At 43.1% G+C, this 27,502-nt stretch overlaps 1 protein-coding gene across 3 annotated transcripts in view; it reads left to right on the plus strand.

Moving 5' to 3' along the window:
- lrba (LPS-responsive vesicle trafficking, beach and anchor containing) overlaps nucleotides 1–27,502 on the plus strand; it is a 180,203-nt gene that overhangs the window by 57,296 nt on the left and 95,405 nt on the right. For all 3 annotated transcript variants that reach the window (XM_079159646.1, XM_079159648.1, XM_079159647.1), the window contains exons 30-35: nucleotides 3,591–3,760; nucleotides 5,605–5,689; nucleotides 5,929–6,062; nucleotides 6,832–6,893; nucleotides 18,063–18,127; nucleotides 20,261–20,369. In XM_079159646.1, the coding sequence (XP_079015772.1) occupies nucleotides 3,591–3,760; nucleotides 5,605–5,689; nucleotides 5,929–6,062; nucleotides 6,832–6,893; nucleotides 18,063–18,127; nucleotides 20,261–20,369 (625 nt within the window). The remainder of the gene's footprint in view (nucleotides 1–3,590; nucleotides 3,761–5,604; nucleotides 5,690–5,928; nucleotides 6,063–6,831; nucleotides 6,894–18,062; nucleotides 18,128–20,260; nucleotides 20,370–27,502) is intronic.

A 27,502-nucleotide genomic window follows, 5' to 3' on the forward strand; every position in this document is an offset into this window, starting at 1 on the left:
ACCACGCATGCAGACATGCTGTGTTTATTATCTTGTTGTAATGACTCTATCACTGCTCAGCATCTCCCACTAACCAGTAAGTCTCCCAGTGACACCCAGTACAAGCCGTAGCTGATATTTCTACGCTGACATCTCCTGCCTGAGCGTGGCAAACTTTCCACTTGCCCAGAGGGCAGGATTTACGACACCAATGTATGAAGGAAGCTGGGATCCCCCAGATAAAAACTGGGGGGTTGGTCAGGGGGTGAAGTACCCTGACTGATTTATTTGCTACAGGAGACCTGTTGGATTTCTCCCATCCATTTCTCAGCCATGCCCCTGTTATGACAGCCAGTCTGCAAATATTTGCTGACACAAACCAGAACTAAACAGTGTCATTGTACAAGCCGATGATTTAGACGGCATGGTTCGGCAGAATATGTGCGTGTTAGACACTGGGATATACATGGTGCGATTGTTTGCATTCCTGGCAGAAGACCCTGCATGCATGTTGGAGTTGATGTGCAGATGAGTTGTGTTGATGCTGAAGTGTTGTTAATGTACTGCTTAGGAAGAGGGTTAGCATGTCGGACACAAACACAACGGAAAGAGTGAAAATCCAAAAGCTACAGATTACCTCAGCCAATTTTTTTTTATGCAAAGACTTTTAGGATAAGAGAGAGAGGGTATGCTCACCAGTGCTGGAGAGGTGCTGACCACAGCGAAAGTACAGTTGAGAAGAAAAATGGTCACACTACAGATCCTTATCACAACCTTTTTAAAATAATTTTTGAAAGTAGAATGATACATATTGGCGCAATGGTAAATTCTAAAATTAAAAATTTCAACTGGAAACCCAAACAACAAATTATACCACCACTTACAGCTAAAGTATTTTAAACTTGCATTGAGAAAAACCAGGCTGAACACATTCATTGTACTACTTTACTATATCTCTCTACAAAAACTAAGCCAATATTGGCCCTGCTTATATATCAGTTGGGCTCCATCACATGTACAATATTGTATTATTTTGATAGTATGTTGTACCCAGTACTGCATTCCCAAAGCATGTCCTTTTTTTAAAGTGGTTTATTTGCAAACGACACAAGACACAAACACAGAATCCTAATGTTACATGATAAGGGCTGTACTACAGTGCATACAGTATATGCATATACAAATACACACCTCCACATACATATACGATTACATAAGTATGTACATGCATATCAACACATTGCATTAGGTATATAATTACCAAAATAAAACCTTTTTCTGCCCCTTGTTCCAAATAAGTAACATCCAACGATTGTATTTCTGATACAAACACCATATGCAGTGCAATATGCTCACACACTCACACACATGAAGAACATTGAGACTCTGCTTTTCTCATACATTTTAGGTCCCAGTTGCTCCCCTCATTAATCACTCATGTCATCAAGTTAATGCCCCTCCCACACCAGCCATCATCATCCAATCACAGCTTGGGATGCCGTGGACTTGATCACACTTGATTTGAAAGTGTGGACATGCAAATGTTTCTGTGTGAATATTAACGAATAACATTCTGAACATTAACATACACACGTATATACACTCCTCCCTCACAAGAGTTGGCTCAGTTACTACACTAGAGACACACACACACACCTGACACTTCCTTACTCATTCTCACACTTGTTTTACCTAAAATAGCAGAGATTACTGGAATCACAGTGTTTACCGCACTTATCCATTGTATGTTAAAGCCTTTAAATAATGCAGCCTCAGCCCAGCACACACACACACACACACACACACGCACACGCTGCCCTGGGCTCCTGTTTGTGGGTTGAGTGGGGCCGCTGACGGCTGATTAATCGACTGGGGCGGCCCACTCATGATAAGTGTGGCTAATGACCTGCTGAATAATTCACTGGGCCTTTGCAGAACAGATGGAAGGCCAAACACATACACGGACGGATGTTCACTGGCAGACTCGCACACACTTGTGCACTTGTCTGTGCGTCCATATGCATATATTCAGATATTTTTGGACACTTTCACGCACACGCTCCCCGCACACAGCAGGGGGCCTCTGTCTCCCTCCCCTGCTGTTGACACTTGGGGTGCTTCACGTCAGCGCCGCCCTTGTTTCCTGATACCACCATCCAGCCCACTCTCTATCAGAACAGACAAAGAGTAACCAGAAACTTTTCTCTCCACTCTCTCCTGGCCATACCTTTTCAGTTTGTGTTTTTATTTCAAACGCATCTGTAAATCCCTCTGGCCTTCGTATGCAGCGCTATTATTCTTAAATCATAGATCACTTGAAGCAAAGTTCAGCTGTCAGGGTTCACAGTAACTTTTAATAGATCTGATCACCTGCCTTAAATCAACTGAGAATAGCGTTTGATACTGCAGCCAGGTATCTGTCTGCACCACAGGGAGCCAGACCCAACTGTCCTTGTGTGCGTGAAAGTGTGCATAAACACTAACTCCGGGAGTCTGCAGGAATGTATGTATGTTAGCTCTTGTGTCCGTATGCTCACAGTCTTTTATTCCCATATTCAAATCTTGTGCATTTGATGTATGCTTGCATATCTTGATGAGCCTGCATTGGTTTGTGTTTCTGAGAGGGAGCAGTAGCCAGTGATTAGGCCCTGCTTCCCTTGTGTCAGCACTGATAAGCAGGGCCAGGCTCTCTTTGATATGGCCAGTGGTCTGTCAGAGCCCTGGTCTAAACTGACAGCTTATCTGCATGTTGCTCTCCTCCCATCTGCGCTTCGCTGGTTGGGGATTGAACTCCACTCGCGCTACATCACTACGAGAAAGACTTCCTGTTCCGTTACTAGAGGGACGTCTAAAGAAGCAGCGTATTCACTGTATAGATATCTGTTTAGAAATTAAACACCAAACTGTAATACTTTTTGAATACAAGCAGAGGTTTGTGTAGAATGAAGTACTGCAAACATCCATCTTTCATCAGATATTTGCTGTTCTAAATTGTGAAATCAGGAAACGAACGCTGTTTTATTTCGCCAGGTTGTTGTACAGCTGCTCGCGTTAAGACAACATTAAACGCGAATGCCTTTAGAAGTTTGGCATATTTTGTCTTAAGAGAAAAGGGTGTTGTTGAAGAATATTCCTCAAGGGAAAGGTATGGCATGCGTACCATATTCCAGGCATCATATTGGCACCGGTGGTTTGAAACAATAACGGCCATATTATGTGCTTTAGAAGGATTACTGTCAATTGCAAAAAGTTTGTTTATACCGTGGAGGCTGAAAACATACACCAAAAGTGGTCTCCAGTTGTTTGTACAGAAATATACAATACATTTTGCCCAAACACTACAGTTTACTTCTATGGCCAAGTAAACAATTGAAAGACTGCTGCATGTGCATGATGAATGTAACTATTTTAGAATACTTTGTGGCAGTAAAAGTAGTCCAGTAATTACTCTTCCAGTCTAACGGATTTATGACAGTTGGTTTTGTTCCAGCCATACTGTGAACATTAAAGTCTCATGAGGCTCTCTGTGAGCTGGCACCGTCACCCTCTCTGCATACAATACTTCTGTCAATGTGACAGCTAAAGGAGCAATCCGTCTCGTCTCTATACAGAAGTGTCGTCGTCGCACCCAAGAAAGCGGGCATGGCACCATCTCCAGGCACCTCCGCTGCCGTCCCAGCAGCCACTGCTGCGTCTGTGTCTGGTGGCACACCTATCGACAGCGTCGCCGTAGTATCTTCTGGTGACGCGTCACAGAGCACCTCTGCAGACTCTGCAGCTAGTAAGTGCACACAGACACCCACACACACACACACACACACACACTCAAATATTGGAATAGCAGTGTTTCTGCAAGGGCAGAGGAGTCATAACCTGGTTGAGTGTTTTGAAAAAGTCAATATTTATTTTGCTCCTCTGTCTGGCAGAATAATATTGTTTGTACAATGTAATCCAGTTCTTAACAAAAGAATTGCACTTGTTCAGTTTAGTTGCTTTTATTTATTAAAAGTAAAGTTTAAAAAAAAAAAGTTTTACATGCATTAAAGTTTTTAATAGATGTAAATAATAATTAATGTTTTATTAATACTACAGTGATTTCTGCTACGAGAGTGAATTAAGGTTAATGAATAAAATAATAAAGACGCACTTCTTTTATTGCGGCTTTACGAGCACACTAACTCCACTATATTCACTGATTCAGCAGTGACAGTAAATGATCGAACGGCCAGCTGTTTTTTTTTTGTCACCTTTCTGCATGTGCTAGTGTGTATTAAAGGGATATGTTTTTTCACTGAGGAGTCTGTATGTTTAAGAGAGGAGGGTGTGACATGAGAATTGGGGTTTGTGTGTTTTAGGAGATGTGCATTAAAAATCAGGCGTGTGTGTGTGTGTGTATGTGTGTGCCTGTGAATAATGATAATTGTTAAAGCTGTATGCAAAAGGTGCTTTGTGTCAGTGAGCAGTGTTGAGTAAATACGCGTTGAGAGTGTATTTTAGTGGGGCAGTGGGAGGACTAATGGAGACGTTCATTTACTCCTCTTTGTTTGAAGGAGCTACTTCAGCTCGAGAGAGATACTTTTACCAGGCCCACATGGCGCTGCTTAACACCTTACATGCACACACACACACACACACACACACACACACACACGCACACACATTCCAGCCCACATTACACTGTCTGTCATTCCTTAAGAGTTATCCCTGCTTTGAGACTGTCCTGGCTGGAAAAACAAGCCCGCTGAAACACCAGAGGAATCCCCCTCCTCCATATTCTGCTGGGCATTAGCTTATTTATGAGCCACAGGGAAGTGAATTTACTGCCAGATCAATCAAACATAGACTTTGTACCTTGTGTGCCTCTGTCTCCAGAATGAAGTCGTAAAGCACCTTTTAGTTGTATAATGAAACAGTCACAAAAACAGGCCAGAGGGGTAAATTGGTATGTAATGACTTAACGAGTGAAAACCATTTGAAAATAAGTCATTAATTTAACATCTCGCATTCCAACACAGGTGTAACTCTGAAAATATTTCTTATTTATTACAAATACTTAATATTATGCATGTGTTTGATATATATATATATATATATATATATATATATATATATATATATATATATATATCTGGCATATTAAACAAACTAAATGATCAAACTGTATGACAGGTATGACTGCAGCTGACAGTGAAACGTTGCTCGCCTTTTAAAGCACAATTGAGAGGTTTCCATCATTTAAACCTCTGAATTGTAAATTGATAAGGAAGACGTATTGTGCTCGGAAGTACATCATCCACTATCTAGCCATAAAATGCTACTTGTACCCCCACTTGCCCTATTTGACCATAAATCCCCCGTTCTATACATTTGAATGGAGGCCATTGTATTATTTCATAAGATGCATGTTTCCGCACAGGTGTGTGTGTGTGTGTGTGTGTGTGTGTGTGTGTGTGTGTGTGTGTGTGTGTGTGTGTGTGTGTGTGTGTGTGTGTGTGTGTGTGTGTGTGTGTGTGTGTGTGTGTGTGTGTGTGTGTGTGTGTGTGTGTGTGTGTGTGTGTGTGTGTGGCGTCTTATTCTTGTCCAACATCCAGACTAATAACAGAGTTCTTTGGTTTCTCCCTGCAGCAGGCGGCCAGGTTCCAGCCAGCGCTAGCCTGCCATCTGTCCCCCCACTCTCCCCTGTGACCCAGAACACAGCCCCCAATATGAGGTGATTCATCTTCTTTTCTCTCTTTCTCACATGCACACAAGCATCAGCTTTTTATGCACACATGAGCATCAGTTATTAATACATATCCACTGTGTTGCTTTGTCCTAATTCCAATCTTTTCCTTCACATTAAAGACTGATATTTGACAGATTTTTATATTTGTAATTTCATTTCCTGCTTGCATGCCAATTTCGTTTTACTTATGGTGTGCTGTTTGGATTACATCCCCATATTTCTAGTATCTCAGAACGTCTGGAGCATGCTCTCGAGAAGGCAGCTCCCCTGCTGAGAGAGATCTTTGTGGATTTTGCTCCCTTCCTCTCTCGGACTTTACTGGGCAGCCACGGACAAGAGCTCCTTATTGAGGGCACGAGTAAGTACAACGTCACAGTTATTTATATTTTTTTGAATCACTTCCTGTCAGACCTCAAGGATGGCGCATCTTTTAAGTGTCCTCATTTAAATGCTATAACGCATCCAGGCCGTGGTTAATCTAATAGTGTGATGAGCTTGCGTTGGGCCAAGAGATGGTAGCTGCGCTGAAGGTTTCTAGGGGACCAGGTCATAGGCCAGGCCACTAATAGCAGTGTTTGGGGTGTCTGCTGCCACCAAACAAAATGGAAAGTTGATTGATAGCTGCAGGGGGGCCTTAAGGGAAGGCAGGGGGAGGTGTGTGTGTGTGTGTGTGTGTGTGTGTGAGTGAGAGAGAGAGAGAGAGATGGTGCATGTGTCTCCGTGTCATATGAAGAGCAACCAAAAGACCAAAGGCTACTCTGCCTTCTTCCCGTCTGTGCATGTGCAGCAGACTCTGGACACTCTAGTCCACCCCTGCCCTCTGAAAGCCCAGGGCTCGCCATTAGGGATCAATGGGACATATGTTGGCCAAGTCAGGCCTGTAATACAAGGCCCAAATATGTATTAGTTTACAGTAACATCATGTCGGCTCATTAGGCCCATCGATACTATCTGCTCTCTTGCAGATGGCACAAGGTTAGGTAATCCGTGTCTATTTGTGTGTGTGTGCGTTGTGCATGAATGTGTTCCCACGAGTACAGAGGAAGGTTCATGATATAAAGTGTTACACAAAAATAATTAATTGTCAAATGTACATTTCTGACTCCCTTTCTTTCAAATTTCTCCAGGCCTGGTGTGCATGAAGTCCAGCAGCTCAGTGGTGGAGCTCGTCATGCTTCTGTGTTCACAGGCAAGTCTTGCATCTATATCTTTTCTCACCCGCTTTTCCACCGATCTGATTTATCTGGCTCACCTTGAGTGCAGTAAATCCAAACCGCCCAGAGTGGAGACAGTGAGCCATCCAACGCCTTATCTTTCCCTCCACACTGCCCTGTCTACCTTCCCACAGTCACCCCGTCCCCGAGTGAGGGCAGAGAAACCGCAAATATCGGTTTGAGGGTCAAGGGTGGCCGACCCATCCGCGTCACCTCTGACCCGAGCGCCGGCCCTTGTGGCCTGGCCAAACTGATGAGGAGGGATAATGTAGATTTGATGGTGCTTTGCATTGATTATCCCTTCCTTCTCTGTTGTTTTGTGGGTGTTTTGTTGCCAAGTTTATTTAGCTGCTGCCGGATTCATGAATACTAATTCAGGGATCATAAGCAGGCGTGGGCAGATCAATGATCGCGGATGTCAATAGATCACTTCAGGATGGCTGATTAGCATCAAGACTCACAAAGCTACTGGAGGCTGTTTAGGTTCTGCGTGCGGACCTAAACACGCTACACAGTGTACTTTATATTTGTTTATAAATGCATTTCATAAAACGGTTTGAAGTGTTACACACACACACAAACAGTTGCCCTCATATACACACATCCAGTGACAAGGACAACAGATAATAACTCCCCTCTGGCCCTGTTTGTTTGCATCTTTACCATTTAAAGCACCTCATGAAAAAACAAAGATATCCAATAATACAAAAACACATCTGATTAATGACTCCTCTCTCACCACTGCGCTCGGCTTTTTTTATCAGCTCTATTTTCTAAAGAAATAGCACCTGTCATCTGGCTTTCTTTCCTCCACCTTCTCCCCCTTTTAACCCCTACTCTGTTTGGTTCCCATTATTCACTTCGCCTCTTCTCTAAAAAAGGTAATACAGTCAGATTGCACATCTGTTTGGATGTCAGGGGCCGCGCATAGATTTGTGCTAGTGGGACACATGGAGGGAATGCGAGCCCTATAATGTCCAGAGACGAAGGAATAGCAGGAGTGAAAGCTAGATAGAAAACCAAAGGGAGAAGAATGACAGGCTCTAATGCACCTATTTGTCATATCTGTCAGGGTGTTGTTTAATGCTAATCTAATCAAAGGCAGAATCTTGGTGATTGCTCCGCTGCACAGCTCATGCCTCGCTTCCCCCTTTGGTCCCCAGCCCAAGCTATTTCTTCCTTTCTCTAAGCTCCAAGCTACCCCACCCAATCCACACACACACGCACACGCACACGCACACGCACACGCGCACACACGCTCTCTCTCTCTGCGAGAGGAACAGGGATTGGCCAGCGTAGTGTTGATTGCTTCAATAAATCATCCAACCAAATTCTTTCACAGCTAATGCAAATGTAATTTTATTGTTGTGTGTGAGGGGGGGGGGGGGGGGGGTAGAGGTGAGATGCTGCTTTCCACCGGGGGAAAAGAGGAAAACGGGGACAGACTTTCCTCTGGGCTAAATTACTATGTATAATTATTTGTGTGTTTGTTCTCCTTGTGGGGCAACGAGCGTGAGCCAGTGCCATGATTGATGACACTATTTAGCAAAGTTTGTTGGGCCCTCTGGCACAGGAAGCGCTCAATCCTCTTACAGGAAGTGCCTCCGTGGCCATCTTGTGACTCCTTCCTGCCTTGAAGCCAACCAGTGGATGGCGTAGATGGAGATGATTTTGATTGATTTTCTCCCCCCCACCCCCCTCCACCCCACTCCTTCATCGGCGATGCGATGCCATCTCTGCGAAATTTTAATTAATTTCCCAAGCTTTGAGATGGAGTGGAGCCAGGGTGAAGGGTCAGGAGGCTAGGGACTGCAGAGCAGTTTTTAATCAGGGATCCCATGAAAGTTACATTGGCGGCCACATCAGCTTGGCATTGAGGAGGGGATTGTAAACCGCTGTTTGATAGTGCCCCATTTCTAAACAACTACAACCGTGCTCCCAATTAAAGGACCATTTTGATCAGACATTAACCGTTGGGGTGGCGTGCTGCCTTGTTCTACGCTCTAATATTGATCTTTGAGGACTGCTGAATATACAAAATGAGGATTAATGATCATATACTGTAGATATACGCTATGCAATATCGTAAAAAGAGCTGCCACTTACTCTATCTGTGCCTGGCTTTGTTCTTAATTCAAGATGTACTATGTTTGTACACCGAAACAAATATTTGTGTTATTATTGATCGATCCGCAGATTAGTTTTTGAATTAATTGTTTGGTCTATATTTGGTTCGAGCTGACTTATTAAATTGCTTTTTTTCTGAAACAACTCAAAATTCAGTTTACTTCCATACAAGACAAAGCAAAACCATCAATTATACACATTTTCAATTGCTGGAATTAGTGAAATTTTAATCCAATATCGAAGTTGTTGCAGATACGTTTTCTTTTAGTTGACTAATTGACAAATTGTGTTAGCTTTACTTTTACTAGTTTATAAATAGGAATGCTTATAACACCTTTTTGAGAATGTAGAATGGCTATTATAATGCATATATCTTATAAAATAATAATTAGATTGCAAGAATATAAAGGGCTCACATAATAAATTCTCTTTTCTTTGACCAACTCAGATTAATATGCAATGCTTCGGTGCTTATTAGACGATTTTAAATAATGGAGAATATATTTTTGTAAGGTCAAGATGTCATAGCCCTTCCAGGTTATTGAATGTGATGGCTTCCTCAAAGTAGCTCCTGCATATTACATGAATATCATTGAAGTTTTCTCCGTCTTGTACGTAAAGAACCACTCTTCCCGTGCCTCTGATTCGCCTTGACAGTTTCACACTCGCACTCGTTTTCTCCCGTCTCGGTCATGTTTACGGCCTGCGCGTTGTTTCCTGGGTGCTCTTCTTGAAGTGGTTTCCGCCAAAAACATCTGATAAATAACTAATGCGATGGGACAAGGGACGGGGCTTTTCCCCCAGCGCTCGCTGCCGTCCATCCAGAGCTTTGAGAAATCATCTCTTGGGTTGCTGGACAGTCTACGATGAGCAGAGGGCCATAAATCTCCTCAGTAGCTGCATTTGTGTCCTGTAGATCAGCCATTATTGTCCGGCCCCTCTGTCAGCCCATCCATCCTTCTGCCATTTATCAGAAATGCATCCTGTACATAGAGTGGAAGGGAGAGAGAGAGAGAGAGAGGGAGAGAGCTGTGGGGTGGAGGGGCTCTGGTTTCATGATGGCGGTCAAGCTCAGATAGGAAAGACTGCTCTTCCTCTCACCTCAACAATTACATTTAATGTAGTGTAACTACACACAGTAGGGCTTCTTATTTCTTCCATTCTTTAACCGATAAAGGGTCAGGTCACTGAAACAAAATACAAAAGACATTTTTTACTAGGCTCAAACGGCATTGAGTAACATAGGTAATTTAGTTAATTTGTATATGCCCAGGTAGTTGAATTTTATTTGTGATGGTCACGGCATTAAAAACATTTTTTAAATCACAAATTTAGCAGAAGTAGACACAGGATGGATAATTCACAGACCTCATGTGAACAGTTTTTATTACCAGATGGTAACTAAACTCCTATAAACAGTGAGACCTGTGAATTAACAACCAGCAACAGGGACGCAGTTTCTGACGAGTGATGCTGAATCTTTAGACATGCTAGCCTGTCAATGGGGTTCATCCATTCAGTCCATCACTGAAATATCTCAACACATTTTATACAGACATTCATGGTCCCAAGAGGCTAAATCATACTTTGGTGATCCCCTGACGTTTCCTCAAGCGCCACTAGCAGGTCAACGTTTTCACTTATGAAGTAAAATATCTCAAGATCTCAAGACATTTATTTCCCGCTCAGTATGAATTTTCATAACTTTGGTGTTCGAGTGACTTCTTCATCTACCACCACCAGCAAGTCATAATTTGACTTTGTCCAAAACTTTAGTTTGTCAAGAAATACGTGTAAAGGTGATGCTGTTCTTTAATTCTAATTGGCTAATGTTAGCATGCTAATACTGTAAACTATGATAGTGAACATTCTAAACTTCAGCATGTGAGCGTGTTAGCACGCTGATGACCGCATTTAGCTATAAGTTCATTGAGCCAATAGCATGGCTGTAGAGTCTCCATATGGAATCAGACGGTAGACCGTAAACCAGTTATTTTATTGGACGAGAGCAAAAATTAAGTCAAATTAGGTGATGCTGGCAGAAAGTAGCGGAAATGGAAGATGGTGTCGCGGTCCAAAGTTGAAGTATTTTAACTTTTTTGGCATCCTGTGCGATGGAATTTACAACCAGATGTCGCGTAGTTCCCCCACACAAGAATAACGTTTTTTAAGTTTGCAATAGAATGTTAAGAGAAAGCTGCATTATAGAGCTTCATGCATTACTAGAATAATTATATAAGATAATAGACACAAAGTATTATTTCATATATTTTATTACATTTTTTGCATTGTTTTATAGAGTTAGGGTAAAGTGAGAATGTATCTTTTGTAATTGAGATGAGTTTACCCTTTAATTTACTTCAATCAGGAACTACACATTTATTGATAACATGTTAAAAGTATTTTTTTTTGACAAAGTGGTTTAGTGGGGACCTCAGCAGCTGATAATCCACTATCTCTGTTCTAAACAAACAGTATTTTGTTGGGACCACTGATGCAGATAATCCTTTAATAGTAATTCAATAACATCAATCCTAACCCGCTAATCCAATGACCACACATTATCATATGTTCCCAGCCAGTCTCACCAAAAGTTAACCTGTTTAACAGATGGGCACTTCTCTCTCCCAGTCAGCGGGGAGAAGGACATTGACTTCCCCAAACACTTGGTTCCTCCTGACCCTTGACCCTCTGACCTCCAGGTTAGAAGTAAGAGTGGCGGAGGCATAGAAGTTTAAACCCCCTGCAGTCAGGGAACAGGTCGGGAGTGCACGGTCATCATGCTCCGCACAATCAATAACAAAATCTGAGAAACGAGGGAACCAGTTGGCAGCTTCGTGGCCCTGCAAATAAGAAACAAAAACCAGCAAATTTAACCATTTGCAAGGTATGTTTTATCAAGTTTTCACAAGTTACTTATTTTTAAATTGATGTTGGTGAAAGTGGAGTCTGATGTTTTACTAAAAAGTAATTTATATCTGTCAGTGGATTTCTTTTTGATGGATCAGACCACTTGGGGAGCTGAGAGAACTGCCGAGGAATGTGATGAAACCCGGGGATAAAGAATACTTTCCCCATCATTTTCCTCACAGTCAGACTCGCACCCCATCGTGCAGTTAAACAGGCACACAAGGTTCAAGATCAGTGCAAATCAAAGTGTTTTGTTTTCCCCCCTTTCCCTCCCTGTTCGCCCTCACCCCATGCTCTGCTCCAGTGCCCCTTTACAGCCATGCCACGCGGCTCAGTGTCCCCGCCAACGCTCTCTAGTTCAGAGGATAATATCATGCTGTATATTCTTTGAAAAGGTACTATCCTGTGAGACGTAGAGAAAACACTGCAACACCAACTGGCACTTAATTCTGCAGGCTCCCTAACGTTGCCAACTATGCAGCCAGAGAAGAGGAGGAGGAGGAGGAGGAGGAGGAGGTGGGGTGTGTTGTGTTCGAGGAGGAGGTGGGGGTCAAGGGGGACTTCCTGACAGGAAGTGAAGTCTAGCTGAGAGGGGAGAATCGGACAGGAGACTCCTTAAAAAATGGAGTGGCTTTTAATTTGGCTCCCAGCCGGTTTTACTGTGAGCTGGCTTCAAGTGGCTCGGGACTGGAGGGCCTCAAGTGGCATGGACGGTTGGTTATTTATACCCAACGTATAATCGTGTTTCAAATAAATGAATTTCCCTGACAGAGCCCTCTCCATCTGACAGGCACTGTTAATGTAATGTTTTCTTACCTGACAGGTCCCAAGTTATAAGACCTTGGAATGTCTTCTTATGTTTCTCCCCCTGCTATCCTCTCTCAGCCATCCTGCTGATAAAATTGTATCCTGGCTCCTTTGCTCGGATCTGGAGTGGAAATATACTTCCCTGCATTTTGGATCTGGTAAACGCGAAGCTCAAAAACATGGCACACAGGACCTACACAGAATACAGAGTCGCACAAAGTCCTACTTTAACAACCATTATATTCAATGTCTTAAGGTATTTTAATGACGATCAGTTGGCCTTGTTAAAATCCGGTTTGGTCGTGTACAGATTTGTGGCATTGAAAGTCTCAGTAGACCGAGGGCACAATTTACATGTTGTTCTATGTGAATATGATCCTTTTAGGGTTACATTGACGTTCATTCCAATTAGGTGACTCCCGGTTTTACCTTCAAGTCATTTCAGGTACAACAAATGGCAAAAGTTGTTGTACTTTAAGATTTTTTTTCGGGGGGTTGGAAACATACTGTAGACTTGTCAATAGCCAAGATCCCCAACCACAATGCACTGCTGCTGGCTGATTGAATATTTGGCTGCATAGAAACTATGTGATTCAGCAAAGAAGATCATCTAATGATGATGTAATTACCTTGAAGTTGGCTCATTCTGTTTGACCTGCATCTTTATTCACCACATCCCGTCACCCCAGCAAACAGGATGCAGATTTTTAAATCAATTTGCCGTCATCCACTTAGCTTCTTGATCTGCGCACGCTGCATTCCTATTGCCAGTGCAATAGCTGGCATATAGCTCGAGAGTTACTTTAATAAAATGATGACATAAAACACCAAACACGTGCTGTTATACCCGAACATTGAGCTTACATAAATGCTTGGATTCCGTTGATTTGTGAGCCGTTGGTGACTGCAGGATCAATCTTTTTTTTTTTTTTATGCGTTATCATCTCAGCCTTTAGATGACGAGGAAACACGAGTTTACATTTGCAGCCATTTCATTTTGAGAAGCATAAAAATGTAATCTGAACTTCAGCAACTGGAATGAGAGAAGAGACTAACTTTGAATAAGCGGTATTGGAAACCAGTCTGTACTGCGGATCAACGTTCTTTGGGTATTTTGTTTATGCAAAATACTCTCTTGTGTACTAAAAAGTCAAGACCTACAGTTCTTGTGCAAAATGAAAATGAGGTACTGGTTACGGCAAAAAACAAACCAGGCAGCGGCGGGAGGAAATTCTTTGTAACATAGGTCAACATGTCACAGGACTCTGTTTGCTGATTGGTTGCGTGTACTCTCTGGCTGCACTTCGGCAACTATCCCCGACTTTTTAATCGCCAACTTCGCTGCAAAACGACCGCAGCTCCATAGACGCGGCATGGCAGCCTGCGCATCGCCGCTGCTCTGGTGTGTTTTTGGCATTAGAACTGGAAATCTGTTCCACTCTGAAGTGAAGCGGCTCCTCAGTGTTTTAAGTTTTCTCATTCGGCCACATCATTAAAATCCACTGACATTAAGCCAAAGAAACCAAATACCAGATTTGTTACACGATAAGAATGAAAAATGATTTTCTGAAATGTACTATAAACATTTATTTATTCCACTAAAACAATCTCTTCATGGACAGCTCATCGGTGTTCTAACGTGTTTTTGGTTTGTCTGATTGGTGTATTGGGGGGATTTACGTCCCGTTTTTCACTCTTTGTTTTACTGTAAAAGTGTGAGTTTAGGAAGTTCTGTGAGACCCTGCAGTATAAATATTTTGACATCAGTAAATATTCCATCAGTTGTGGATTTGATTACGCAAACGCCAATGTGTGAGTGTCTGTTTTTCTTTAAGCAGATACCATCTGAACACACACGTGGACTGTTGAGAGCTGGAGTAGACACACCGGTGTGAATTTGTTCACGCCCACAATTATTTCAGACAAAGCAGCATGAACAAACAACAAACTACAGGACAATGATGAATGACATTTCATAGCTTTATAGTAAACATTTTTTTTTTTTTGTATATTGTTGGTATGAAGTCGCTCTTCAGAAACATTTGGGTCCCACAGCTTCAAAAAACTGTTTGATTCACAAAAAAATATTTCATTAAAAATGGCAAGATATAACTTGGTGGTCGTAGGAACTTTTACTTTATGGCAATTATTCAAACTAATTTAAGATGTTAAAAAGGTGTATTTGGTTTACATCTGCTTTTGTCTTTTTATGTTATTGTTCTGTGTCACTTGTAATCTAAATTTGTGTACATTTAACTGTACATTATTTCTGGATTTCAAAAGAAGAAAATCGGTATCTCTCAGCCTCTTTCCCTTTGCCTGTGCTGCACGCCACGTTTGACATTATTTATGCTTTTGTCCCATCTTAAGTTGTATTCCCGTAGCTTTTAAAATCAGCAAACAGTCGTGATTATGAGTGATGCCACCGAAAAGCACAACCGACTTATTTATTATTTCGGGAGAGCCGAGGCGTTTCTTTCTTCAGTGTTGGAAAATGTTTTCCTTGTGTTGTGGCGAGCCTGATGTTTGAAAGGCGCGTTTTGCTCAGGAGGTCTGTGTTTTCTCACTGCTGGTAGTGGTATATTTAGATGTTGATTATGGATAATCAGCTGTAATGACGGAAGCGCATGGCATGTGTGTTTAGACTCAATGCCATCGTCGTGGAACACAGACCAAACAGAGCGGTCTTATTGACGGGCATCATACACATGAGAAAGGAAATGGCAACAAAACGTAGCCCCTTCTAGCTATATTAAACACTGTCAACATTTCCGATCAGGATCAAAGGCTCTCTCTCTCTCTCTCTCTCTCTCTCTCTCTCTCTCTCTCTCTCTCTCTCTCTCTCTCTCTCTCTCTCTCTCTCTCTCTCTCTCTCTCTCTCTCTCTCTCTCTCTCTCTCTCTCTCTCTCTCTCTCTCTCTCTCTCTCTCTCTCTCTCTCTCTCTCTCTCTCTCTCTCTCTCTCTCTCTCTCTCCTTCCTCATCATCTGTTAGGAGGTCAGGTTAAAGGTGAGAGGTCACAAATGGCTGCTTGTATCCTCTCATCAGCAGCGCTGTGGTCATGGCCCCTATTGCAGCCATAAAAGCTGTGACACCGCTGACCAGGGCAGCCAAAATCCAATATTCTATCACTGACCTGTCTCTGTTTCCTTTTTGTCACCGCGAGATGTCCCTCAGATCAGGGTCATTGCTTCTTTAATTCAACTAGAGGAGCCATTTCTTAGCCCGTAATGACACCATTAGTCTTGCTATCACCTTTTGTCTGTGTCCACAAAATGCCAATGGCCTCAAACCTAATTTAGAAGCGAAGCCTTTACGAGCTGCACTTTTGCGATAATCATTTTATTTCCTGCTGAAGACGTCTTTTAGTTTTGCTTTAAATTCTAAGACTCCCGCGTAAAATTTATTTGAAAGAAATCACATAAAGGAAATGTAATGTCACATGTTATCTGTGCTCTCCGGAGAGGACAACTCTATTTACAGCCTCACTTCCTGTGATGTTTATTTGAAATCCAGAGAGCCCAGTCTGGCCCGGTCTGGGATATCCCCACAGCCACAGACTAGCGCTCATGGTTAATGTCCTTCAACTACAGTCTCTGCTTCAACAAGAAGGCCCCAAGGCTGCTCTCACACACTTCCTCTAAAGCAAGCCACAGCCGCAAAAAAAAAAAAAACCCTCTGCCAGTTCTCAACTCCTAAACACGGTTTCCACTCCCAAGCCCGGACTTTTATTCCCTGTGTGCCCTCTTTATTTGGAACGTATTGTAAACACAGTCAATGCCAATCTGCTCCTTCAGGACAAAAAGCAGTTTTGAATTGAGGTTAAGTGTTAGGCTGTTCTCCGTATGACGCGCAGTTGGTTACCGAGTGACGGTGCGCAGGCATTTCAAAAGTATGCTTTCTCCCGGCTTGGTGCGTGATTGGTTCTGATGGTTTTGCGTTTGTTGTGCTAAAAGAGAACAACCGTATGGCTTTGAAAATCATCACGTATATCCAAATATGTTTTGGATGTGTTTTTTTAGAAATCCGTGTAAATGGATCTTTCCTTCCTCCTCGTCTCGCTGGTATCCTCGTCCCCGTGGGCTCTCTAGGTTTACTGAAAGGCCGGTCGCTGCATAAACACACCGTTTCCTCTATCAGCTCAAGAGACGATGACAGCAAAGTTTATGCTTAGATACACGGAACACGTTGCATGGCTTTCACTTCAGCTGAAATAGATTAACTCAATTGAGATCGGTCTTCTCGGCACTTTGTTGAAGGGAGAATTTCTTTAAGAGGGAAAAAAAATGGCATCATGGTTACTTCTTTACCTCTGTTGAAATTAATAAACACGTTCATTTTAATACGTTTTAATAAAAGCTGAACCGTTTGGAATGGATGGTGACTTCAAGCCGTGATTAATGATTTGTTTTATAGAGTTCTTTGGTAGTTTAGGGCTCTAACCTGAGGTTTTTCACGCATATTTCTCCATCTCCCCAGAGAGGAAGAAGGGGGGGGAAAGCGCTGTGAGGTTCAGACCGGCCCCATGACCTTGTTGCTTTATTATTCTTTTGACGGTTGTGTTGAAGGTGTTGAAATATAGAACAGAACATGAGAGACGATGACCGCCGAGTTTGCCTTCTCTCGTTGTCCCTTCGAAATTGAGCATTTAAAGTCATACACGGCTGTGGTTGGATTGTTTAGACTGACACCTTGAACCATAACGTACGTCAAAGAGGAGGAAATTTGTGTATTTACTTGTGATGAATGCAGTCTCAACACAGCTCTTTCACTCCTTTCCACTCGATTGCCAGCCGATTATGCTGACAAAAGCTTTTTAGATGATGTTTCATTTGACACCAGGGACCTGCAGCGGCAGGAAAGCTTATAGACGGAGCGTAAACCACTGAGTCACAAGGATGCACCCTAGAATGGTGTTTCTACAGAGTAATTATTCGAGCAAAATGTTGAACATTTCCCAGTTCCAGCTCTCAAAAGTTTCCTGCTTTGTTCTGTTTTATATAATTGTAAACTGAATATCTTTGGGGTTTGGACTGTTAGTCAACAAAAATAAATGTTAGTGATCATTTTACTGAAACTCTGGGAAAACAAAAAAAAAAAACGGGTATTTTTTTTAGTAGCTTTTAGACTCTGCTGCCATCACATTTCAGTTGTTTTCTTAAGATATTTACCTGTGTGGGGGGAATGTATTGGCACTACTTTAATGTAATCATCTGCATTTCTATGTTTAGAGATTCACTGGACCATGTGTAAAATGTGTTATTTCAGTGCTGGCGTTGATATTTTGTCTGTTTGCTTGCAGGAATGGCAGAACTCCATCCAGAAGAATGCAGGTCTCGCCTTTATCGAGTTGGTCAACGAAGGCAGGTGGGTAACACTGACATGCTAAGTGCTGTCCTCTCTCCTTACATCGGCACTTCTTCATTATCTTACCAACCGCTACCCATCAGCCACTTTCCAATTTCACCATTCCTGGATCACGTCACAGCCCCTCAGGTCCCCCCCCCCCCCAAGATCCCTAAGGCCCTCGTGATAGGGTGGCTATTCAAGATCCTGGACAACAATCAATGATCGGGGGGTTGTTAGAAGAGATTGGGAGAGGATGGACGATCCTTGAGTTCAAGGCTCCATTCAATACGATCTCATCCCTGAGGGATTTGGGAAAAGGAGAGAGGTTAGGTAAAAGGTGGCGGGGCCTCTGATGGCTGGTTCCTCTGTGACACTTGGGAAATCGCTCTTGATTTCCTGCTGTCCCTCTGTCAGTTTATGCCTTTCTGGTTGAGCCTTTATCTGCCCGTAATCATCTCTTCCGTCTGCCGCTGCCTTTTGTTTTTTGTCTATTTTTTCAATTACCCCGACAAATGAGCCTCCCCATCTCTTCCTAATAAGACTCTCATTCCTACATCAGTTCCTCTTCTTACTCTTAAACTCATCAATTTCAGATTCAGAGAGCCACACTTCCATTATTGATCCTTAGCTTTTAGAATGGGCAGAGGCTAATCCACAGGAATGCTAATGAGAGTCCTATGAGTTCTTTGTGGAGAACAGGATTTGCACACATCCTTTCACAACCATAACTCGAGTCGGGGTTACAAGTGAAAGCTCTGTATGCAAATGTATTTCTGGCCGGTCTCTTTGTGGGAATCAAACAGTCATTTATACATGATTACAACATGATTAGATTAAATAACCTACCAACTCTAACTGGTCGTTTTATTTATTTTTATTAAATCCAGATTGTATGCTATATGCAACAGTCCACCCTGATTAGGTTTTAATTTAATGTTTTTTAAAGTCACATCAGCTGGATAAAACAGGATTTTTGGTGGTCTTAAATTGTCTTCAAAAACATACTATTGTTTCCTCAAATAAGGCCGTTAAAGTCTTCAATTTCATTATGGTCTTTCGGGCTGTTGGGACACATTACATACGTATGAATCACAAGTGGTTCGACAGTGGATTGTGTGCAGAAGTAAGTTACTTTTCTTTTTTTTTTTGGTGGAGATTCAATCTGCACTATCGGACCGAAAGCGAGCACCGTCACTCCTGCTATAGCTACAGTAGCTAGGCAACTCATCGTTTCATATGGGGAGAGTGGAAACCGTTAGTTAGCAAATTGATTATATCATTGGGGTAATACCGAATACAAATAAATATGATAATAATTAATGACGGGTATTAAATGGTATTCTATGTGGTAGTGAAAGTATTGAATGTAGCTATTTTATTTCCATAATGTCTTCAGAGTTGTCTGTTTTGTCCGTGTGTACAGTCTTGAGCACAGAGCGCCATAAAGAAGGGCAGTGGCTGGGTTATTGATAGCGGGGCCTCGACAGGGCCATAGAGGCTGCAGAGGCCCCAGCACCTCCGCTCCCCTGCTGCCCTGTGCTGAAACAGCAGGCTTAGGTTACAGTCATCCCCTGGTCCATAAACCCCCACCCCACAGTCGATCCCAGCCTGCTCCCCCTCCCTCTGGCCCCTGGTCTGTTATTGTTCCACTTTGCACAGTCCTGACCTTTAGGGCTGCAGAGAGGTTTCTTAGACCTGCACACACACACATGCAACATGCATGTTTCATCAACACTGATAAGGGGAGGGAGGTGGACTACATATGTTGCAACATGAGGAGAGATCCTCCCTCTTGTCAGATGCATATCATTAACAAATCAATTAGCACCTGCACCCCAGTTAAAGGATCTATCTGGTTCGGTTTTTGTTTCCAAATTAGATTTTCTGCTTATTTTGCACGGTTCTTTTTCAGCATTTTATGGATATTGCATGGCTGTTCCTCCTCTTGGTTACCAGATATCATAGTGTTAAACAGATGTTTTACACATTCTGCAGCTCAAGAGTTTATGATATTGCTCACCACCAATCTGGCCTTTTCCCCTGTATCACTGATGTAAATTGACTTCCATATACCTAATACATTTTTTTAAATAATTGTAAATGCATTGTGTAGTATTCTGGTAAGCTGATGTCCATCTGCCCTCTCCCTAGGCTGCTGAGCCACACCATGAAGGACCACCTGGTTCGTGTGGCTAATGAAGCTGAATTTATCCTTAGCCGACAGAGAGCTGAAGACATCCATAAACATGCAGAGTTTGAGGTAAGACGCTGCACAGCACTGGTAACCCATGCACGGGCACCTTACATCATTTCTTATTATGTAAGCGAACTACATTGTCTTTAGATGTATAGACAATTTGTAAGGTCTATCCAAAACATCACGATTTTAGAGATGTGGGATTACAGAAAGTTTTGACACAAACGGAAACAATATTCTGCAACCTAAAGCGTAAATCTGTAACTTTTCAAACTACTACAAAGTTAAGTAGACAAAGCATTAAGTCTTGCATGAAGCGGTTTTACTCTATTGGTGGTATCCACTCAAAGCGGTATCTGCAGACCAGGCAATGAGATTGCATAAAAGATGATTTTCTGAAGTGAGTGAGTTGGACTGAATGTGCGAGCTGACAAATCTGATCAGCATTTCTCACTAGAAGAGTGTCTAACAGCTGTTTTGCCACACTCCTTCATACAGATGGATTCAAAGATATATCAATAAAGAAAAATGACAGATTTAAACTTTAATTATAGGTTGGAAGGATGAAGGATGATAAGGCAGGTGAAGGATTCCAGCACAGACTTTTTTTTTTTTTTTCTGTACCAAGAAAGAAATGTTAACCAAACACAATCTGTCATACCACATTTCCTCCTGTGAGATCACTGGAACTCTAGGCCTGCTAAGCTCGGACAATAAAGTCCAGTTGTAGCTTTAGGGACCATTGCACTAAGACTCCTTTGATAGCAATGTTTAATAGTTTGATATTCCCAATGTATGCTCTGTCAGTGAATATATATATATATATATATAATGAAAACAAGGAAGGGAGAGCATCGAGAATCTGATCCGACGACTACTCAAAACTTGTCCATCAAGCTTTAAGAGCTGTCACAGCAAACGGAGAGGGTAAATGTTTGCTTTCAACGTGTGCTAATCGTGAACACACACACACACACAGACACACACAGACTTGCATACACACTGAAGTAGTTTGAGGCTGGTGATCAAGCTTGGCAAATATCACTAACCAAACATTGTGTAGTGTTAATTTATCCTCGTGCCTCTTCATCTAACTGCAGGCTTGCCCCTGAAGCTTCTCTTCCTCCCAGTTCTCAGCACAAATGTTGCCATTCAGCTGCCGGGCCAACTCTATCCTGACCCATGGGCACCCTTAGTTGCCCCTTTTCCCAGTCCAACTCTGCCCCCCCCCCCGCTTTCTAGATCTCACCAAAACCATTTCCTGCTGAGATCCTGTCCATTATACTCCCGCTGGGGGTGTATTTTGCCCCTGACAGGAATATGGCATCCTCCCCTCTCCGCCATCCCTCCCTCCCCTCATTTCTCAAGAACCCGCCAGCACTAAAATCTGCAGACAGACCTGAGAGGTGCTGGCCTGAAGGGCTGACTGTGTGTAAACCCACCACTTCAGCCCCCACTTTGCAGTAAAAATGCTTTTTTTTTTTTTTTTTAAGGTTCAATGAAGGGTCTCTCTGACATTCGGGTAAAGTAAAATCCCTCAAGAGTGCTGAAAGTCAATCAGAGGGGGCGGGGCCACAACATCAAAGTTGTGTCTACGATTGCTATGTTTTGCTCTCTTTCTTTGAAAGACGGCTTTTCTGTGTAATTGTCATCCTGTTCTTGTGAACCCTTATTACTCACTCGGCTCCAGGTGTCAGTCATTTGCACACATTATCTGACATGATCTCAACTTATCACTATCAACACAGACTGGCGGAGCATGCTTTTATTCTACTAGGTTGTTGTGGCAGATGTTTTGTCCATACTGCACACTTTATGAAAAGGTGTACAGTATTTGCGGTCTTGCAAAAGCATATGTATAGCATGCAGTGGCAACACAAGTACATAATGGCTCAGAGTGTGTTGACTGGCAGACAGACTTGGCAACCAGTCTTTGCAATGCAAATGATCCCTGCTCTGCCTCGGATGGTTCTCTATTTCTCAAACTCCCAGGCATTAGTCCCTAACCTGGCATACAGTAGTTTGGCATTGCACATAAGAACCTGAGTTCTCATAGTTGGATTTAACAATAAACCGGCTGACAGAATTTAAGTCCTGTTATTACATAAGCGTTCAGTAAATGTGCAGTTATTTATCTGATTACCAACGTGCATGAATAGTCTTTGATGCTTATTTGGTAAGAGAGTTTGTAAATGACCGGATGTAGGATCTTCTGTTTTATTTAGTTGTTCTACTCTGTGAGCTCTCCTTATCCACCCTGCTTTCTACTGCCACATTTAAAATATATAGAAGAGGCTGTGGGCGTACAGCAGCACGATACTGTATGCAGTGTTATAGGGTCGGGGATTGTTAATTCCAAAAGAAGCGCCACTATCGGTTCCATGAAATGTCACTCAATTGACTGCAAATACACAACAAATGGAAAGCTATAACTTTTGTTTAGCTGTGTTTTGGTATCGTCATTGGGAACTTACTCTCCCTTCGCAGTCGTCCAGCCGTCCTCGATCAGATACCGGGCATAGCTCGTCCCAAACTATGTTTCACAATTGAATTCCCCACTTAAATGCAGTTGCTCCTCTGTGACCTCCGAGAAGAAGTGAAGCCCTGATAAGTCTTGCTCTGATATTGCTGTATTGATTTTTGCCTCCATACGAGCTCTGCTAGAGCCAACGGTTTCATTTTGCACTGCCACAATAAAAATAACAGGCCAATGAAACATCCCCCCTGAGAGCGGGGGGGGGGGGGTTGAAATAATTTTCAGCTATTTCACAGTTTTCTTTGAAGGCGTTGTCCCGTTGTATTGTGTTGCCGTGACACTAAAGGTTGGTTATTATTTTGTGAGAAATAACCCCTCGAAACAGGCCTCCAAAATGACTCACTATTGATGTCATTGTGTTACACTGGAAGTGTGGACGTCTGCGAAGGCACTGCCAGAACATAATCTGCCTCACTGTACTTTTCTGCATTTTTAAAAGCTCATGCTTTAGTTCCACATCCGCTGCAATGCCAAGGCACCAGAAAAGAGAATGATTCAATACATAAAAACAAATTTATGTTTGCTCCTTGTCAGAGTTCATATCCTTTAGAAGGCAGTGATGGAGGATTTAGATACCCGTGTGCCTCAGAGACATAACATATGCTTTCTCTCTCTCTCTCTCTCTTTCTCACCCACACTCTCACTGGCTCTCTGTGGGACAGAATTGAGTTATCTTTGGCCCAGAGAGTAAGTTATTACAGTGGGCTTAGGGTGAAACAGATGAAGATAACAAGGGGGAAATCCAATTACCTTTTAGGGTGCTCTATCTAAAAGGATCCTTAATGTGAAGGAGATCTACGGATCGGATGCTGCTGCCCAGCACAGCAAATGATGGAGTCTGATATCTTCCAGAGGAGCAGGCAGGAGAGGGGAGCCCAAGAGATAGAAAGGAGGAGAGAGAAATCGAACTCCCTCGTTTTATGGGCCTGTTCATTAGGGATGAAATGTGGTGGGCTCAGGGGCACAAGGGCAGATAAGAAGGTCCAGATAGGGAAGAGTGAGCAAGACCCAAGTCATTTCTATTCTTTCTTACCCTTCCCTTCTGCTCAGTCTTTTTTTTATTTTTGTTATACACCCCCTTGATTCATCTTCTGCTGTTATATGGAGTAATTGAATTGACTGTCTGAGAGAGATCCTGTGAAAGCCAGACGATAGCGGCTAATTAGTGCTCGGCGTCATTGCCCTCCCTCTGCTGAGCTTGTAAAACGATCTGGTGCCTCTCCCCGCGTTAATGACATTAGCATTGAGCTGATGCTCATTATGCTGTATTATCATAGCCCTGGTCTCTGGAAACGTGTGCATCACAGAGAGAGCCGGAGCAAGGATGCACTTTGATAGTACATCGTAATGTAATTGTGATGTAGCTTAAGTTGGATCCAGAGCTGAGCTATTGCAGTACATCCCAATTTATATAACCAGCAGGCAGATCAGTATATTGATTCCACAAAAACCTGAGATTTGCTTTGTTGTTACAGAAATCAATCTGCTGATCAAATGTTACTCAAACACACACAGAAAGAACCAGAGAACCAGAGCTCCCGAAGGCTATTTACGCCACATCATTCACAGCAGTCTGACTGACGGCTGCCACCAACTGTAGCTTGCTGTCATGTAGTTGTCGCGACTGTAATGTAGCGTGTCAGCAGGGCTGGAGGGGCCCGGGCACCTCATTATGGGCAAAACTGCTGTCAAGAGAACGAGAGGAAAAAATAAAACCGGAACATGTCTATAATTGTGATAGTGTTTTGGCACAACCATCAGGATGACATTTCATAAAGAGGCGAAAGACAAACTCCTCAAGACCGGACAAGCAGTAGCTCTCGTAAAAAACATCACACTGACTATATTGTCAAAATGTGTAGCAAGTTGGCATCTTTCAGCATTGCCGCATTCACTGTTTCGCTCAAGACACCAGGAGGTCGAGCAGGAGAAGTGGGTTACAGAAGACGAATGGGGAACAGTAGTCTCGGTCCCGCGTATTAAAGTCCCCAGGTACCTCATTCGAAGCGTCCATTACCAACTAACTCCCCAAAATATGACTTTACTCCACATCCTTAGACACGGTCTCTTTTTTTTTTTTACAGCAGGGAATGTTCTATTGTTCATTGTTACAATGATTTTCTACATGCAGAGCTGTTGCAGCGTGTTGTGTTTGTGCTGTAATTGTGTTTTCAGGCAACAGCCAACCCAGAGGACGTGTATTTCTCATCCGGTCGTGTCCTCTCGTCATTTGACTATTTTTCACTTCCAGGCGACAGTACGATTTTTCTTGTGGCATGACCTTGACGCTGAGCTGGAGTCATCAGGAAAAGATGGCAGCAACGCAGACTGATGTGGCGTGAGGAGGGCGCTTTTTTTGCAGAGACGAGAGGTTTCTGGGTAGAAGAGATGAAGAGGCTGCCAGTTGACCAGTCCATTAAGGATCAGCCACAGACTGTGAGGGGAGGAGCAGGGGAGAGGAGAGAGATACTTTGATAAGTGTTGCGCCTGCGTTAACCTCGATGGCCGCTAGCAATGAGCCGGTGCCAGCAGAGAGGGATCTATTTCAGCTGGATTAGATTATTTTTTTTCCTCCTGTGCTCCAAGAGAAGGGAGAAAAAATCAATACTTGGGAGCACGGCATGACAGGGACATCATTTCAGAATTGAAGTGGCTGTCAGGCATTGTCATTTGGTGACTTTTGTTCGCCATTGTACTTTTAAGCCCTCATTTTTCTCCCCCTCCTCTTCCTTTCGCTCGTTTCTTCCCCAGCCCATTGTCTGAATTCCCCTGGTGACATTTTATGTTGCAATTTGAAAACTAGAGGCCAAGAGATCAAGTGCAAGGGAATCTCTTTGAAACCAATTGGTGGACTGGTTCAGCATCTACTTTTGTTTTCCGACCCCCGTCCTCCTTTCTCATTTCACCGTCTTGTCTCCCTAGACCTCCATTGTGATCCAGGAGGAATTTATTTGTAGTATATTTGCATTCTTTGATACCAGACAAGGACAAGCCTGATGTCTCGCCTTCCTCTGGACAGTTTCTCTGCCCGTTTGTAAATGAAACCCTCTGGGAGTGCTTGTCGACGGATGTGAGAAATTGGAGATTCTCGCAGAGCGATAGCCCAGCCTTGGAGAGTGTGCAGCCCTGATGTGCCACCAGTGTCAAGAGATTGCAAATCAAGCGCTTTAATAACATCTCTGCTGGTTTTGTTTCTTCCTCCTGTTCCCCGACAGAACCCTGAGACCCCGGTTCTGTCAGTCGGCGCGCTGAAGGCTCGCCGTGGCACGAAAAACACCACTAGACCTTTTCTGTCACTGTAATTGATAAACACAGGGCTGATATCTTGTAATGAGCCTCCATTCTCCAGCCCATTATACTGGTTAACCCCCCTCAACCCAGCGAGGGAGAGGAGGAGGGGAGCCAAGGCATCATCTGACAACAAATACAGCATTTAGATAAGGCTGTTACAACACCACCACTGTGTAACTCATCTCCTCCCTGCTTATTATTTGTAGAATCAGCACGGCAAAAAAACATGAGGGATGGGCAGCGATAACCACAACAACAATTTTTAACATCAAAAATCTGATGCGTAGCAATCTCCGGCTCAAAAAGAGGTTGGGTTATATGATGAACGTTCACACGTTTCAAAGCTTTGTGTCGGTATGTGCGTGTCGCCATCTTCTTCGTGATGTGATTTCCGAGATGATGACTGTTCTTTCCACTCCCCTGTCACTTCCCCAGCAGCCCATTTCCTCCCCAAACTTCCCAACACACATCCATAGTTATTTATTTGAACTGTTGATGAATTGTGGGAGACACGGCTCGGTGTAATTGACTCGATTAATGCCAGCCCATTATCATTTCGTCTTCACCGAGCTGTCTCCTCCGACAAAGCCGGGCCCTCACGCTGGGCGACCCTGTCAGCCGGGCCATGTAATGGAAGGTGCTGCCCATGATTACAGTGTCGCAAGTCATAACGGTCATCACTGCCAGCAAGTTGTGCCCTGGTGGCTGTCTGGGTAGGAAGTTGACAGAGTCCGCCATCCCCTTTTCTTCAGCTGCACTCTTTTAACTTGGTAAATGGAAGTGCTTGTCTCCGAGCGAGTCTTTTTATGGTGGTTTTCTTGTCAAAATATGCACACTGACCGCTGTGGTCACTCCAAAAAAACAAAAAGACAGGCATGTTTCTAATTGCAAATAGGAACAGATACTTTTAATTTACTTCTTATGTTTCCTCAACATTCCTTGAAAGGAAAGAAAGAACTGTTTGTTTTGAAAATACCCCAAAAGCTCCTTTCTAGTTTCTGCCCTTTATCCCGTCAGCGGACCTGGAGAGAAGTGAAGGCAGGATGGTGCCAACCGGGGGATTTGGTTATTCGCTTTAACCCTCATAATAACATAACATAATAAGTCCTTCATAATTCCCCTGCGTACTCTCTGACTTCACATCTACGGAATGACCCCGGGAATTAACAGTGACTTGTCTTTTCCTCTTACGCGCAAACCCGACGTTGGGTTTTAATGGCACAACTGGTGTGTTCAGCTTTTTTGGTTTGTTATTCTAGGGGTGAGTCTGTGAATTTGGCCTTTTCTGCTGCAGTCGACTTTGGCTTCGAATATGAGAAAATCCCATTACAGCATGGAGGGTTTGGGTGTTTGGGCAGGCTCAACACAC

The sequence above is a fragment of the Pholis gunnellus genome (genome assembly GCF_910591455.1).
Source record: "Pholis gunnellus genome assembly, chromosome: 5".
NCBI lineage: Eukaryota > Metazoa > Chordata > Actinopteri > Perciformes > Pholidae > Pholis > Pholis gunnellus.